The 16542-nt window shown below is 44.2% G+C and overlaps 1 protein-coding gene across 3 annotated transcripts; it reads right to left on the minus strand.

Annotated features, from left to right (window-relative positions):
- Positions 1-2817: 2817 nt before the first annotated feature.
- On the minus strand, positions 2818-15764 carry ptena (phosphatase and tensin homolog A). Of its 3 annotated transcripts, XM_072437542.1 has the most exons (11): positions 15023-15762; positions 10734-10818; positions 10615-10659; positions 10477-10520; positions 9453-9691; positions 8627-8768; positions 6421-6489; positions 5539-5705; positions 4602-4828; positions 4417-4528; positions 2818-3757 (listed from the first exon to the last, which is right to left on the minus strand). In XM_072437542.1, exons 1-11 carry the CDS (start codon positions 15099-15101, stop codon positions 3572-3574), a joined length of 1395 nt encoding a protein of 464 aa, XP_072293643.1. In that variant the 5' UTR covers positions 15102-15762; the 3' UTR covers positions 2818-3571. The 3 variants fall into 3 exon arrangements, with proteins under 3 accessions (XP_072293643.1, XP_072293645.1, XP_072293644.1); XM_072437544.1 differs by lacking the exon at positions 6421-6489 and having other exon boundaries at positions 4417-4592; positions 4741-4828; positions 15023-15764; XM_072437543.1 differs by lacking the exon at positions 6421-6489.
- Positions 15765-16542: the final 778 nt, after the last annotated feature.

A 16542-nucleotide genomic window follows, 5' to 3' on the forward strand; every position in this document is an offset into this window, starting at 1 on the left:
TGCGATAAAGCATTTTGCAGATGTTTTTGTCTTCAGAAGCAATTTTTGGCCTTTTTTGTTTGCTCAAAGAAAATGCAAACAATTGTATGTGTCCATAAAAATAATACAAAATATCAGCAGGTCTAAAATAATACTTACTTTTCTGTCCAGTTCAAAAATGTAGTGGAATAGAAAGTACAGATTCCTGCTCTAAATGTAGTGAAATAACAGTAAAAAGTACATTTACATTTGACGTATAAATAACCAACTACAGGTATCACAGCTCGATTCAACATGTCCAGAGGAGTTCAGTGTAGAGACGAAACCTTAAAAGTAAAGCTTTACATAGAGCATTTGTTATGCAAACGTGTTGCTACAGGCCAACCAAATGATGTGCATATGTGCAGAACCTCTATGTCCCACATGTCACTGACACTGGGCCTGTTCAGAGCGGTTAAGGACATCACTGCACCTCTGAAGACACATTTCAAGGTCTTAGTTTAAGTACAGTCAGTACATGTGCTAAGATTGATGGGCGACACCAGAGCACCCAAAGGAAATGCACCCAGACATGAGAAGGACATCCCAGCTCCTCACAGCAAGACCCCACACAGTTCAGAGGGGAAATCAAACCCAAGACCTTGTTGTGAAGGCAAACCAATCCGCTGTGCTTCAGACTCTCCAAGCTTAATCTCACCAAAACCCCCAGAAAGCTCGGCGGCAGTGCTGAGAACATACAAATGAAGTTGTCTATTGATCAGATGAATATTTCACAAGTTTGGCTGCCTGTGCGACTCCACTAAAACTTGTCTCCAGTCTGGCCTGCTGCTTGTGTAGTACATCCCTGCTCCCTCTCTCTCTCTCTACTCTACTCTACACATTCATAATTCATGTCTTCCAGCCTCGCGCTCGTTCTCTCTCTCTCTCTCTCTCTCTCTCTCTCTCTCGTTCTTCCCCCTCCTCATCCTCCTCTTCCTCTCTGCTTCTTCCTCCAGATCAGCCAATCGCAGCCGGCCCCTCGCGACTGCTGCCTGTCTGATTCGTCGTCGCTCTGGTTTGGGCTTTGATGTCTCTATCATCCCCAGCGAGTCCCCCGGTTTCCTAATAGAGCAGAGGAGGATTATGAGCCTGCCATGCCTATAAAAATATATGTTTAATTCATACTTTATTTTATTATCAAGAGTCTTTGGGCTGTATACGAAAAAGAAAACGTCCTTGCCACTTCTTCTGCCTCCTATCAGAATGACATGGAGCTTAATCCTGTCAGTCTTTGAGTTTGGGAGGATGTCAGAGAGGAGTGTTTGAAGGCCCAAAACTCAGCTCGCTCCCTCGTTCCTCGTCTCCTTTTCTTGCTTCCTTGGCTGCGAGCTTTTTCCTTCCTCTGCCGATTTCATGCGGAGAACGTTGCGATTGTGCGTCAAGCCACTGCATGATACTTGGAGCCGGGTAGATGGTGGTATGCTGCGTGCACTTTGGTAGAATTGGCTTGTTGGTCAAATTTGAAACACAAGGGTTGCATTTGATCTCAGCTTCTTTTTATTTGAGTATATTAAAGGTGACGTATTATGCAAAGTCTGAGGCTCGAGGGCTCAGAAAAATCCTGTTTTCACCTGCCCCCTATTCCCACCCTCATCCTGTACATAGTTGCGATTAAATAAAAACAAAGACTAAAAAGTCTCGTAGCCACCAAAAAAATGTAATCTGATTTTCCCAGTGAAGTGTTACCATGAAGTTCTGCAGTTGTGAACAGGAAGTTAATGAACCTGTTGCTACTATTGAGCCGTTTTGGATAAATATTTGTGTTTACAATGAACAAAATATAAAATAAGTTATATTTCAAAACTAAGTACCTGAAAAATAAAAGCTTTTAAGGTAATTTTGTATGAAGTTATTGCTTTTCCCAGACTCACTGTATGCACATGTATACAAGCAGGAGACACAACCAGGCCCATTTCCAGGTCAGATCTATGAAGAGGTGACCCCGCTCGTAGTGAAATATAACTTTTTCCAAGTTATCCTTTCACACCAAACACCTGTAATTTAACAAACACTAGATAAAATTACTGTCATAGCCAAGTCTGGTTGACACCCACCAGCAATAGTGTAACTTCAAAGGTCAAATATATACTTATATAGTCTATATAGATATAGTTCTATAAATGTAGAAAAAGGTTTTTGCTTGGATCAAAAGTTCAGCCTAAAATACCTTAGAAAATCAGACCTTTTATATTTGGTGTTGAGGTGTAAACAGAAAAGTTTGATTTCATAGATGGAACAGCGCATTTGACAGAAAGTTTCTATAGTTGTGCATAAAAAGAATGGCAGTAAAATCCAAAAGGGAATAAATGAGAATGCTAAAAGCAGCAGCTGCTCGGACAGTGGTTTGAAGTGCTGCGCTGACCTCCCACAATCCCTCCATAAACTCAGACGAGGACCTACTCACCATTTTCAATCATTACAGCTAAACTTGAGCAAAACCACTCACTGCTGTGGTTCATTTTCCACTTGGGTTTGGTACAAATGCAGCCAACTGTGGTTCAAGTCATTAAATCCGTACATTCTGATGGACAGCAGTAATCTACTCATGTTGTGGACACAATGTCTGTCGTGGCTTGATTTGATGGCAACAGCAGAGTTGATATTTCATGTTCATTTGTATCCAGCGTGAGGATTACATAAGGCGTGAGTCAAAGCACAGGGGAACCCCACGCAGACACATCTGAGCTGCTGCTTAAGAAAAGACAACATTGAATACATTTATTATTAGGGATGGAAACATGCATCACCACTGTCCTTTAAATGTAGTGCTGACATTATTGTAAACACTTGTCTCCCTGCTGTTTTGTGTATTATATTTTTATTATTTTATGATAAAAAAAACATTGACAATTACATGGGTAGCCTGCATAATTTAAACACAGTGGGGATAGGAATGGCAATGCTTTAGACATCATCACAGCCTCTTCATAACCCCGCCCACCCCCAACCCACTGCCCGCATGCAGTTTGCACTGCACAAAGGCCAAAAGTCACGTGAGACAGCCTGCAAAGAGCACAAGAAGCATTCACAGTAAAGGAGGAGGAGGATGGAGGGAGGGGAGGAGAGTAAAAGAGAGGGAGGAGAGAGACAGGAGTGAAACAAAGTGACTTGCAGCACTGGCCTTGGTTTAGACAGGAGAAGGAGCAGCATAGTCCTAGTACATCATTACAACTTCTCCCACACTTCAACTCCCGTCTCCTGATTGTGGTACTCTTTCCATTGTCTTTGACACAAAAGTTTGTTTATATATGCATGTATATATGTATATACATATGTGTATGTATATATATATAAACACATTTAAGCTACAGCACCTTTTCCATGGGGCAACAGTGTCAATACCTTGCACATGGTACATGGCCGTGCCAAAGAAAAAAAAAGGAAAATAAAAAATATATTGGTCGAAATATTTCTCTTTTTTTCCCTAAAGTTGGCATTTGACATGATGATAATCTATTGCCGTCTGGGGGAGGGAAGAGACAAGCTTCTTCTGTAGTTTAGATTCAAGTTTTCTCCTTTTTTCGGTGATCATTTCTTCCTGTTCTTTAAGAGTTCACACTTTGGTTATCTGTGTGTGGTGCTCTTCATCAAAAGGTTCATTTTCCGGATCAGAGTCAGTGGTGTCAGAGTATCTGTAATGGTCTGGCTCATTGTCGCTAACGTCCGGGGTGACTGATGTCGACGTGCTTGCCTCCGAATTCGTGGGCTCCTCCACCGTTTTTGTAAAGTACAACTTCACCTGAAAGTCAAAGCAGACACAAGTGTGAGCCGGAGTTCACACGAATCCTACAGTTCACCTGACTGCAACAGGAGCACAGTACACAGACCACAACTATATCAAACAGAACACGAGTGTGATCAGATTTAAAGATGTCAACAGTAAACTGCAAAGACCTCTTTTTGATTACCATGTGAGTGTATGAAAACTGCTCAGCTTTAGAAATCTGAACCACGTCAGAGTCTAACCCGAGTCTAACACAGAGCTATTCATCTTCATTTTCCCCGAGGGCCAGGTTATGACTAGTAGAGGCGTGTTGCCAGGTGCACCACACGCCATACTAAATATTTCAAAGTCAATACAATAGCTAAAGATTAGATTTTTGTGAGAAATAACAGACAAAATGCTTTACCAACATTGCTTTTCAAAATTGCCGGTCCAGTACTGAACCAGAAGTAAAACTAGGCCTAAACTAGTACCAACCAGGTCTGATCCAGGACTAACCCTGAACCAAACCAGGTCTGAACTAGTGCCATCCAAGAATAAAACAAGATTTTATTTAATTTGTTTTAATACTTAAAATGGCTCGTGGTCAGATTACAATCACTTGGAGGGCCTGATTTGGCCCCCGGGCCGTATGTTGAGTCTAACATGAGCCGTGATGTGACAGCGCTTCTTACCTTGAAGTTTGGAGAGAAGTAGCGGTTAGCTTTATCCTTGTTGGCCTTGTCCAGGTCGTTCTTTGTGAGCGTCAGGATGAGGTAGTCCCTGTCCCTGTCGCGGTCCTTCCCTCTCTCGCTCTCTGTCCTTCTCTCTGTCCCACCCGCGCTCCTTGTCCCTCTCCTTCTCCCGTTCTCTGTCCCACCCGCGCTCCTTGTCCTTCTCCCGGTCCCACACGCGCTCCTTCTCTCCGTCCCTGGAGCTGTCCCTGCGCTCGGCGTTGCTCTGTGGACCCGGCGGTGGTGGAGGCAGCGGTTGTAGCTGTTGCTGACAGTCCATGTCGCTCACCACCGTCCCGTTCTCCTCACGCTTTTTCTCCTCGTCTGGACCGGGGATGAAGAACGTGTTCACCCAGAAGTGAAACATTTTGTCCTGTGGAACAAGGAGAGTCAACTCATGGATCAGCTGCAATTTTCATGATAAAAAAAAAAAAAAAAAAAAAAAAAGTTGGCTTCTGAACTCATGGTTTTTAATTACACTTGTACCATTGTTCCTATTGTGATTTTAATACATTTTACTGTTTGTAAATTTATAGCATTGTGCCATCAATAAATTTGGATTGATTAATTTTAAAGCATTTTATTTGTTTTATTTATTTATTGCCATTTTGATTGGTTTTATATTGTTTAGGATTACCTTAGACTAAACTACACATTTAACACATGTTTTTTATGTTATAAGTGTCTCTGCACTTAAACTGTGACTATAAAAAGTGCATTATGGATTAAAAATCGAAAATTCCTCCGCCGTAGAATTCAGTCTCATGATCTCAGTAGAAAGGCAAAAACATATGTAACCAAGGGAGATTTACTACTGTTGTCGTCATTTAAATAACATCCAAAATGTTGAACATTATTATTTGTGTGTGAATTGGTCCACTTTAATCTTACGCCTCTAAGTCCTTTTAACTGACTTTGACATCTGAGGTTGAATAATGTCTCCACCTCAGTTTGAAACTTAAGATTTCTAGATTGTTGTGACGTCACACGACCAGCACATGATAACAAACCTCGTCTTCACACTCGTTACAACATGCCGTTACCGTCGTTACCTCGGAGTGTCGCGGGCCAAAGCCGACTCACCTTCTTCATCATCTTATTCTGCTTATGGAAGAACTCCACTTTGATGTCTCCGCAGACGGGCAGCGGCTGTGGGAACTCGAAGTACATGTGCTTGTCCTCGCGCCGCGTGTGAGCAGGGTTCGACGTGTGGATCTTCACCTTCAGCTGGTACACCACGAACTGGGGATCTGCACGAACACGGAGGGGGACGGAGGAAAGAAGAGGAAGAAGCCAAAGACAAGAACGGACAGAAGAGTTACTGCGGTTACACTTAAACTCCACTTCGAATGGAGAGGGGAAAACGTCAACATAGGATTCAAACTGAGAGCATTAAGAAGGGGAAGGAAAGGTTATAAAATGACCCAGAACCAGAGGCATTGGACCCTATTCTTTAGTTTGTAAAGACTGAAGGCTAAAGAAGAAGTGTGGGGAGTGGGGATCGGCCCTCACGACGCCTCATGGATCTGCTGGATCTCTGGGGCCACACACACACACACACACACACACACACACACACACACACACACACACACACACACACACACACACACACACACACACACACACACACACACACACACACACACACACACACACACACACACACACACACACACACACACACACACACACACACACACACACACACACACACACACACACACACACACACACACACACACACACACACACACACACACACACACACACACACACACACACACACACACACACACACACACACACACACACACACACACACACACACACACACACACACACACACACACACACACACACACACACACACACACACACACAAAACAAACAAACGTATACACGCACTCAAATCAAAAACAAATACGTGAAACATTCAAATGGAGGAAAAGGCTCTTTATTTACCCCAGTGCCAATTCCCTTTCTTGAAGCCCTGAGGGGTTGGCTCGCTCCTGTTTTTTACGGTACTGTCCCCTTAGAGAGAGAGAAGGAGGTTATCACAATGGCCGAGCGGTGGGGCCGGGCAAACAAGGGGCCGCCGGGCATTTCAGCGGCAGGCAACACAACACAGAAATGTACGTGACACGGTCGCAACAAAGGGGAAGGAAGAGAAGTACGCTAATCTATGCACGCTCAAATTATGATGTGTGGATAATGTGTGCGAAAGGGCAAACTTGGAATAGGGCCACGTTTTTAGAAAGAGGTGAAGGAAAGGGTGAAGACAGTGCAGGTGCTGCTGCCGAGTGTTACAGGCTGAAGAGGCCACACAGAGAGAGGAGCAGGCACTTTGTAACAGACAGGAAGAGCACAGCGCCACGTGAAGCTGCTTCACTGCAAGTCAAACAAATATTTTGGTTGATCATCATCAAAGTTTGGTGTGTTTTCATAAAGATACATTGAGAGCAGTGGCTATGTTTAAATGCACACCAAAATCTGATTATGAGCTTATTTCTGGATCTTTAAGATGATTTAGATGACATGGAAACCACAAAATCTGTTGTGAGGAATAAGAGAGGCCGAGATCAAATTGATTATTTTTGCCGTTCACATGCCATTTAAATCATCTTAAACAAACTGAAAATCACCACAGAAATGTGTCAAAGTGTAGCTTTACTACATTGTACTTTTGAAACTGGATTTTACTTTGTGCTTAAAAAATGTGTTGTTTTTTAAGTGCAAAGTGCAGCTAACTCATCAATTGAATACCATTTTGTTTGTAATTGTGTGTAACAGGAGCTGAACGCTTTGGGCCTGAGGCAGTTACAACCACTCATATTCAAGCTCTCTGCTAGAAGGCAATTTAGAGATGCTAATTTCAGATCAATAAATAACCTCTAAAATAAAAATAAAAACTTTCATCACCTCAGCAAACACAACTTTATGCCCAAAAAAAGGAACAAAAGGCTAAACTAAAACATTTTAATAGATCACACTGCACATTTACTGGTAACAATTATCTGCAGCTCCTGGAAAGACTGTGCCTCACAAACTAGCAGTGACATGTATTGCGTGTGTGCTGTGTGCTGTGTGTTGCGTGTGTGTTGCTTGTGCTGTGCGTGTGCGTTGCTTGTGCTGTGCGTGTGCGTTGCGTGTGCGTTGCTTGTGCTGTGCGTGTGCGTTGCTTGTGCTGTGCGTGTGCTGTGCGTGTGCGTTGCTTGTGCTGTGCGTGTGCTGTGCGTGTGTGTTGCTTGTGCTGTGCGTGTGCGTTGCTTGTGCTGTGCGTGTGCGTTGCTTGTGCTGTGCGTGTGCGTTGCTTGTGCTGCTTGTGCTGTGCGTGTGTGCTGCTTGTGCTGTGCGTGTGTGCTGCTTGTGCTGTGCGTGTGTGCTGCTTGTGCTGTGCGTGTGTGCTGCTTGTGCTGTGCGTGTGTGCTGCTTGTGCTGTGCGTGTGCGTTGCTTGTGCTGTGCGTTGCTTGTGCTGTGCGTTGCTTGTGCTGTGCGTTGCTTGTGCTGTGCGTTGCTTGTGCTGTGCGTTGCTTGTGCTGTGCGTTGCTTGTGCTGTGCGTGTGCGTTGCTTGTGCTGTGCGTGTGCGTTGCTTGTGCTGTGCGTGTGCGTTGCTTGTGCTGTGCGTGTGCGTTGCTTGTGCTGTGCGTGTGCGTTGCTTGTGCTGTGCGTGTGCGTTGCTTGTGCTGTGCGTGTGCGTTGCTTGTGCTGTGCGTGTGCGTTGCTTGTGCTGTGCGTGTGCGTTGCTTGTGCTGTGCGTGTGTGTTGCTTGTGCTGTGCGTGTTGCTTGTGCTGTGCGTGTTGCTTGTGCTGTGCGTGTTGCTTGTGCTGTGCGTTGCTTGTGCTGTGCGTGTGCGTTGCTTGTGCGTGTGTGTTGCTTGTGCTGTGCGTGTGTGTTGCTTGTGCTGTGCTTGTGTGTTGCTTGTGCTGTGCGTGTGTGTTGCTTGTGCTGTGCGTGTGTGTTGCTTGTGCTGTGCGTTGCTTGTGCTGTGCGTGTGCGTTGCTTGTGCGTTGCTTGTGCTGTGCGTGTGTGTTGCTTGTGCTGTGTGTGTGTGTTGCTTGTGCTGTGCGTGTGTGTTGCTTGTGCTGTGCGTGTGTGTTGCTTGTGCTGTGTGTGTGTGTGTTGCTTGTGCTGTGCGTGTGTGCGGGTGAACAGGAGTGTGACTCACTGCAGGTGCCCCCGCTGAACATGGGGAGAGTCTCAAAGCCCATTTTGTGGAAGAGCAGCGCCACCGGCTTGTAATCCAGCCGGTTCTTCAGTAGGTAGTTGTAGTAGTGAACGTAGCGCCGTTGGCTGGGGATTGTGACTCCCTGCAACAGCAACACGGAGCAGTCAGACATGCCACATTTCACCATTTCATATGTGTGGGTTCAGAAAGTCACTACCTCAGATATTATTAGATTGCGTATTGATTGGCAAATCTCACTTTCAGATATACGCGAGATCAATGATAAAACCCATATCCTAATTGTGACGATTGACACCCAGATGCTGATCAATACCAGAAATAATAATGTTAAATTAAAATAACTATGAGTACATTCCATAGCATTCCACTAATCCCAATTGTTTTCTTTTTTTGGCTTTGTCGGACCAGACAGCTAAATTGTAAAATAGGTAGAGCGAGGGTTAAGACATTCAGCAAAAGTTGAAGCGGGGAAGTGAACCCATGATGCAGAGGTGGGAACAACCACACATGTGCAACGCCTTAAACCACTGCATCTTCGCCCACAAAACCATAACGAACAATTCTGCGGTCAATTTCAATAATGTCTAGATGTCTAGGCCAAAATCAGTTTAATTTCAGATCTAGAAATAGTAGTTTGTGGTTTTAAAAAGGACTAAACCCGGCTTAAACTACCAGAATTCAACTTGTGTAAAACCAAGGCTCCTCCAGTGTGACCAACTAAACCTTCCCCAGAACTACATGACAAACATCTTGGCAAAAAGAAAATAATTAAACGTTTTGTTCCGCTTTATCGGCCGTGGCTCACCTTCTTGTCCCTTGTCCTGACTTCCCCGTAGAAGTCGAGCGCTTCCTGGGCCTCGACGAACTTGCCGCGGTGCAGCAGGTAGGCGCAGATCATGACCCCTGTGCGACCTTTGCCCGCCTTACAGTGGATGGCCGCCACGTGATTGTCGTCCTCGCTGAGCCACTGGTCCAGGTCTTCACAGAACGGCTTGATTAGCTCCAGCTGAGGAGGGTTGTGGTCTTCGAACGGGTACTGTGCAACTGTCGCCGCGGAGACGGAGGGAGAGAGGTCAGAGGGCATCGGGCAATATCACAAAGACTCATTCTGTGGTTTTCAGAACTACAGGGCGTTTGAACAGAAATGGGCCGAACAACATTTTTAAAAAACACAATATTCTCTCCAACTAATCAGCTTTGTAACGCTTCCTTTTGGATATTTCTTTGGGATAGATGATATATCGGTTCCAGTGCCGGTATTGGCTGATAAAATGTTTTCACCCATATCTGGGGAAAATAGTTTGTCCTCAATGCATCATATGTCTTTTCAAATAAGCTTAAGAGTAAAATCATGTGACTAATTATTTTGTATTCCAGATGAATACATTCTGTTGTCATTTTTACTAATGTGAAGTCAAGTTGAAATAAAGATCACAACTTAACATGGATTTGTATTGGAAAATATCAATTATCGACCACAACAGAAAGCCACATACTGGATAACTGTAGGATAAAATAAATGCATAAATATAAGTCCATATGTGTTGAACTCCCTGACCACAAACATCATCAGTACATGAGGATGTATTCTGCTTTCTACATCATGCATTTTTGTACTGTCAAATGATTTAACGTATGTATTAAATGCGTTTATGACCCCTGGAGGACTAATAAGGATTCTAATAAACAAACAGACTTATGGCCTGCCCTCCATCTCAGTCTCACACTACCATCTCCCCTACAGCACTAGAACATCTAAAAACAACAGATCAACACTTTTGACAGGTCGTGCTGCGTTTGGGTGAATCGTGTTTTTCCCAAAATCTTACCTCTGCAGTTGAATTTGTTAGCGTCGTAGTGTCTTTCTGCGCAGCTAAAAAGAGAAGAACGGGGCACAAGAGTCAGTGATTGCACAGAGGAAGTTGCTAAGTAAACGAAACACCGACTGTAACATTAAAGTCACTTACAGGTTGTAGATTTTGTAATGGTTTTTATGCTTTGAGTCGAGAAACCTGCGGGGAAACAACGCAAACAAAAGATAAATATTGAGCGCGAGGAGAGTTGAAACCGTGTCCGTGTGACGTACCTGACCACATCGTCTATATTATTTCTGTACACGCCTTCGAGCCGCTCCGCTGGGAACCCCATTGCAATAATGTTGGGATAGATATCTGTTCAGGAGGTGGTCAAGGAAATGTAGGTTGTACAGCCCGGGGGCACAACGGACACAGCGTGGATTACTACGGCTACACAACTTCTTTGCTTTCATTTTTATACAAACCCAAACATTGTAATTTGCTTGTCATCGACCGAGCCGCCCGTCAAATGCAAGAATGTCTCATGTTTTAGCTATCCGTAGCATTTCAAACTGAGAATACATTGACATTTCTGATGTTGTTCATTGCCTTTACATTGCTGCAAGGAAAGAAGTGACGTCACCATGACACATTTTCAAATGGGATATACATCGTTACAGAATAACACTGACGATGCTAAAGCACGACAATTTCAATATAAAATTTTCTAAATGTACAATAAAAAGCAGAATAATGTCTTAGAAGTTACTTATTCAATGCTCTCAAATTTTGTCGTGCTACAAAAACACACACACACACACACACACATTATAGAACACTGAGCACAAAAGAATGTCTCAGATATAATTGATCAAACTATAAATTAAATCAATGTTGCAATGAAGTCTTATTAATGTTAACAGTAATGTAAAAATAAATTTAAACTACATAAGATAAGAACCTATATTAGCTCCACAATGGGGAAATTTCAGTGTTGCAACACAGGTTAAGACGGATTAGGAACCGAAGTATAACAATAAAAACAGATAACTGAAAAAAAGGTGAAAAAATGGGGTGAAAATTGAAGAGATGATCCAGTGAGAGGGAAATGCACAAATCTGAAGGGCTTACGCTCACTTCCCTGTAGTTTATTACCATCCAAAAGAAAATGTAATAGTCACAGCTGATTGTCCAAAGCAGAAGGGTGGAGCGTGGCGCTGTGAGGTGCAGACACAGAGCAGAGATGTGTCGCTCTCATAGTGACAGTCTTGACCGAGTCCTCCTGCTCACATGTGGGCGCTCCCTGACCCGGCTCTATTTTTAGAGCTCAAAGTTATATTGGGAGGATGGCAAATGTTTGGCTTATCTCATTTTGAGCGGGGCCTGACCGGTCCAGACTTCATACTAGGGCTGAACCATGAGGGGAAAAACCTCCCCGCTCCACCACAGCAGGAACGAGGCTCTGCAGTATTATCATGAGCAGTTAAGGAAGTATAAGAACCTATTCCAGTCAAGTAGAACTGCAGGAACTCAATCGAAAGAGTCGCCATTAGCAAATCGCTATGACTGCAGTTAATTAAGTACAAGGATTTCCTCTGCAAGTGATATACAATATGCAGTTTTTTTTAAAAAATCTTATTAGTACACACTGTTCAGACAATGGCAATAAATCTTTTTCTTACAACTGCAAATTCAGTCATCACCGAATCCAATCCATATCAGTGCAAGAAACGTCATCTTAAACAACTCCAATGTTTCACAGCCAACGGTAATTTAGAATGTCTATGATTAAAAAAAATGTGTTGCTACATTAAATATTTAAAATGTCCAGTTTTAGTCAATCATTTAGTCCTGAGTTTGCCTCGCTTCATCCTGGGTTTGAACTGAAAACATTCACATTTAACCGAGTCTAATATAGATTCTTTCCACCATTTCACAGATTCCCTTTACATGTAAAACCAAACGCCATCATATTTGTTACTTCTGGCTTGGCTGTCCTTCCTCCACATTTGCTTACCTGCTCAACAGCTCCATATTTAGCAGAGCAATGGGAAATGTCATGACGGTTATATGGTGCTATACATGCAGCCTTTAAGTCTCACATCGTGTCAAGTTTCAAGGAAAAAGAATAATTGAGTTGGCACCCATTCTGGGCGCTCGGCTGCAGAGAGAACGCCTACATGGAGCTCAAGGTGTCTGCCTTTGCCCCAGCGCACCGGTTCACCCTTTAACCACCGCCGACTTAAGAACCACCTTTTTTAAACAGGTCCTTAACCGCTGCAGTGTCAAAATAAAAGCCAAGGCATACATATGGAGTCAGCTTAGTTTCACTGGGATTGTAGCCAACGTGGGCAATATATGGAACTGCAGAGAATATTGTGAAGGTTATTTTGAAGATGTGCAAAATCTGAGTGTATTGCTTGTAGTACAATAATTGAAAAACAGATTTTTTAAAAAGTAGTGTAAACTTTCAAATATGGGTAATGTATGCAGTGACACTTCTGCAATTCATTTTACAAACATTTCACACTTGTCTGATGATTAAACCTCAACGAATATGTTTAAATATGTGTTAAAAACGCGCATTTCCAACTTGTCAGACGTAATATCGTCTGACCATCATTATCTGGACACTCCAAAAGAAATATCGATATAGTAATTTTGGCAATATTATTCACCCCATTTAACGTGCATGTTTTCTATAGTCAAATGTAGCAAGAGGGGAACTAACTTTAGCTACATTTAATTAACTTAACATGAAAAGCGACCTACAAAGCTAAGTTATGAATGCATGCAAACAATCCAACGCTTTGCCAAATGAAATCCCTGTTAATAAAACCAAATACAGCCTTCCTGTGCTTCTACAGACTTGTCTAACCCTGGGAGCTGCTGGCAGAGCACTCGCAGTCAGTCCGAGTGTTTCAAAAGCCCCAGCAGCTCCCAGGAGAAGCTCAGCCCAGAGCAGTGAGGGGGGCTCGGTCTGCAGCTGGGAGGAAACGCACATGCGACCCCCGACGTAAGCTCCAGTCCGAGGAGGAAGAAGAAGAGGGAGAAGAGGGAGGAGAAGAGGGAGAAGAAGAGGGAGAAGAAGAGGAGAGAAGAGGAAGAGGAAGAAGAAGAAGAAAAATGCTGTTTCAGGCACGCCTTTTTCTTTTAAAGCCAACCCTGCGTCGACTCCGCGCGTACGCCAAATCCAGCACGGAGAGCCGGAGGGAGAGGGACGGGGAAAGGGAGAGTGCTGGAGGAGGAGGAGGGGGCTGGGAGGACAGGAAAGGAAAGCGGGCGAGCGTGGAAGGGAGGGAAGGAGAATTATTAGAGTAGGAGTGGGGAAGAGAAGCTGCTGCTGGGTGAGGGCAGCCGCGGACGCACGCAAAACGCACGCGCGGATACAAGATCACCGGCGACGCTATTTTAAGGGCAATTCCCGGTAGCGCGATACGGCGTTACGTCACCGCGGCGGGTCCATATTGTTTTTAAGACACCGCGCCAAAAAAAAATACTGAGTCCCAAAAAGAAAAAGGAGTGCGGAAGGGGCCCAGGTCTGAACAAGTGAACGAGGCCCGTGCACGATAGACGGATGAAGAGTCGTGCTCCTCCTCCTCCTCCTCCTCCTCCTCCACCCCACAGGCCGAACATCGAGCGGTGCACCACAGACCTGCCGCTACCTGCGTGACACACAGGACGTGCATGTGGCCGACGTCATGCACGGTCCAACCAACAACCTGCAGACACACGCACGTAACACACGCGTCTGTAACAGTGCCATCACACACAATGCACTGTGGGAACTCTCAAAGCGCTGCCCTACATTGGATTTGCATTTGGTTCAACGCGATCAGGCAAACCAGCTGTAAATCTGGCTTTATCTCCGGCCAAATATGCATAAGTCGCTACTTTAGTGCTAGTGATAATGCACCAGGGAACCAGGTCAGCTTTTATCAGCGTCAATAGATGCTATATGAGCCCTGCACCGCGCAAAGGGGCCGTGAACAAAGACTGGAGATTGTCCCAAGAACGTATACGTGGAAACACTGGAATACTTCCACTTTCCCATTTGTTCATTCAAACGTAAGGGGTTGTCTTTAAGGACTCGCGGACATAGGATGACGTGCTTTTTCAACAGCATCGACTGTAACCTCACAAAAAAACATTGCACTACAGGATTTAAAATGAGATTAACAAGCAACTCAAAGTAAAAGAGGGAAATGTGAGAAAAAATATCGTATGCATTTTAAACAGGATGAAAGCAGAAGATGATAAAATACTGCTAAAATGAGTAAGTGTTGAGCATATCTGAAGAGACTAAGCAGAGCTAAAAAGGCAGGGTGCTAGAGTTTAGAGGTAAACGTGAGGGTGACATTTGTGTGCAGGTTTGACAGATCCACCATCTTTCAAACATGCTGCTGACAGCAGAGCTGAGCACTCTGACCGACTAGCCATGGAGAGGTAGCACCAGAACTGATTGCACAGCTTCTCCGCACTCAAAATACATCCACACAACAGTAAAAAAGTGTCCACAACAGTAAAACAGTGTCTAAAGCAATATATCTGGGGACCAGAGGCCCGTGGTAAAGGATACATGTCAAGTCCAGGTCGAATCCGTCCTCCTGATATCTCCTTTTGTTGCGGCTGACCATTTCTTTTATAATCGCAGCCATTGTTGCAATAGTTAGTGGATGTAATTGTAAAAACAGATGTATAGTTTAGCTGAGTGTCGTAGAGTGTAGTTTGTCTCACTGCTGTGTGGCGTGTGCAGGTCCTCGCAGTGAGCTAACGGCAGCGTTAGCAGTGCAGTCGACAGGATTAGAAAGGTTTCCTGTGGATCATAAAGACGGGCCGTGCTCCGCTCCCCCGCGCAGGCCCGACTGCACCAATCCAAGGATTCGTCTCGCAGCTCCGTAAAAAACACATGCAGTAGTCCTCGGGAGAATCCTCCTACACGTAAGACAAGGTCCAGGTTGAAGCCTCGGCAGCGAGAGGATGGGGAACTGCCGGTTCCCAAAACCCGTATCCAGTCACTCGGACGGAGCTAGCGGGCTAGCTAACCAGCTAGCTAGCAGCTAGCTAGCAACAATAGCTAATGCTACCTGTTTCTCGATCCGAAAGCCTCCTAACGATTCAACATTGTCATCGACTGATTGCAAGGAACACATCCGAAAGAAAGTGACAGGCTCCACCTTAAATGTATATAAACTATACAAAGACAACTACAGTTTGAGGATTGGCTTGACAGGTCCGTCCCGGGGAATCATCTTCTTTTTTGTCGCTGCTCCGCTGCAGCTGGGCTCAGGCTCCCGTCATGGCCTCCACCGAAGGAAAAAAAGAAGGTAGCGCAGGCAGGGATTTTAGAACAAATATCCCACCGCCGACGATAAATAGTCCCACCATTGTAAGGATTATTCCTCGTTGCTTTGACAACAACCTGCACATACCCAAACAGCACTACGGCTCACACTATTATAATACCATTGTAGTTTTAGTTGATAAGGTGTTATGTTTCGATTACAGAGTTATTGCGTGACTTTGGCGGAAGGATAAAGTGAGTTTGCGTTGCGGCGCTCCCTGTCAAAGTGGTCATGTGTGAGTGTAATTAGGGAAGCTTCTAACGTAATGTCACTTTTCGTGGTTCAAACTGTCACATTTTTTGACAGAGGGGATTTCTATATGTTTAAATGAAAGTGCAATACAAAAAGGAATTGGCATATTAAATTATTGACAGTTTTAACTGCGTTGTTTTTTTTTTGTTTTGTGAATGCCAAAATAAATAAAAAAATCAATGCATTGGAAGTCTTTGACGTAAAAGCCCAATTATTTGCTGTGCGGAATAGATCATAATGTGGTCTGTAGTACAGGAATGATCATCACGTAATTAAAATCATAGGTTGCATGACGCGGTCTGATGAGCATTCAAGTATAGGCTATTTGAGGGATGGTGTCCTGGTAATCTTGCTATGGTTTCACTATTACAGGTGTTTAAGAACATTACAAATACTGTCGCCTCCATCGATTACATTAACAAATGACTTGTCATTCACTCTTGCACCAGCAGGCGGCGCCATAGTCCCACTGTAGTGAGGCATGTGTCCAGGACCACTTTGT

Source organism: Eucyclogobius newberryi, unplaced genomic scaffold (genome assembly GCF_026437365.1).
Source record: "Eucyclogobius newberryi isolate DKJ021-1_F unplaced genomic scaffold, fEucNew1.0.hap1 SCAF_8, whole genome shotgun sequence".
In the NCBI taxonomy this organism is placed as follows: domain Eukaryota; kingdom Metazoa; phylum Chordata; class Actinopteri; order Gobiiformes; family Gobiidae; genus Eucyclogobius; species Eucyclogobius newberryi.

Bases quoted from the DNA above. Each gene is read 5' to 3' on its own strand.
- ptena (XM_072437542.1), bottom strand. From the start codon at position 15,101: ATGGCTGCGATTATAAAAGAAATGGTCAGCCGCAACAAAAGGAGATAT. The intron at 10,660-10,733 runs GTACGTCACACG...GTTTCCCCGCAG, and splicing joins AATATAGACGATGTGGTCAG to GTTTCTCGACTCAAAGCATA. The intron at 9,692-10,476 runs GTAAGATTTTGG...CCGCGGCGACAG, and splicing joins TAACAAATTCAACTGCAGAG to TTGCACAGTACCCGTTCGAA.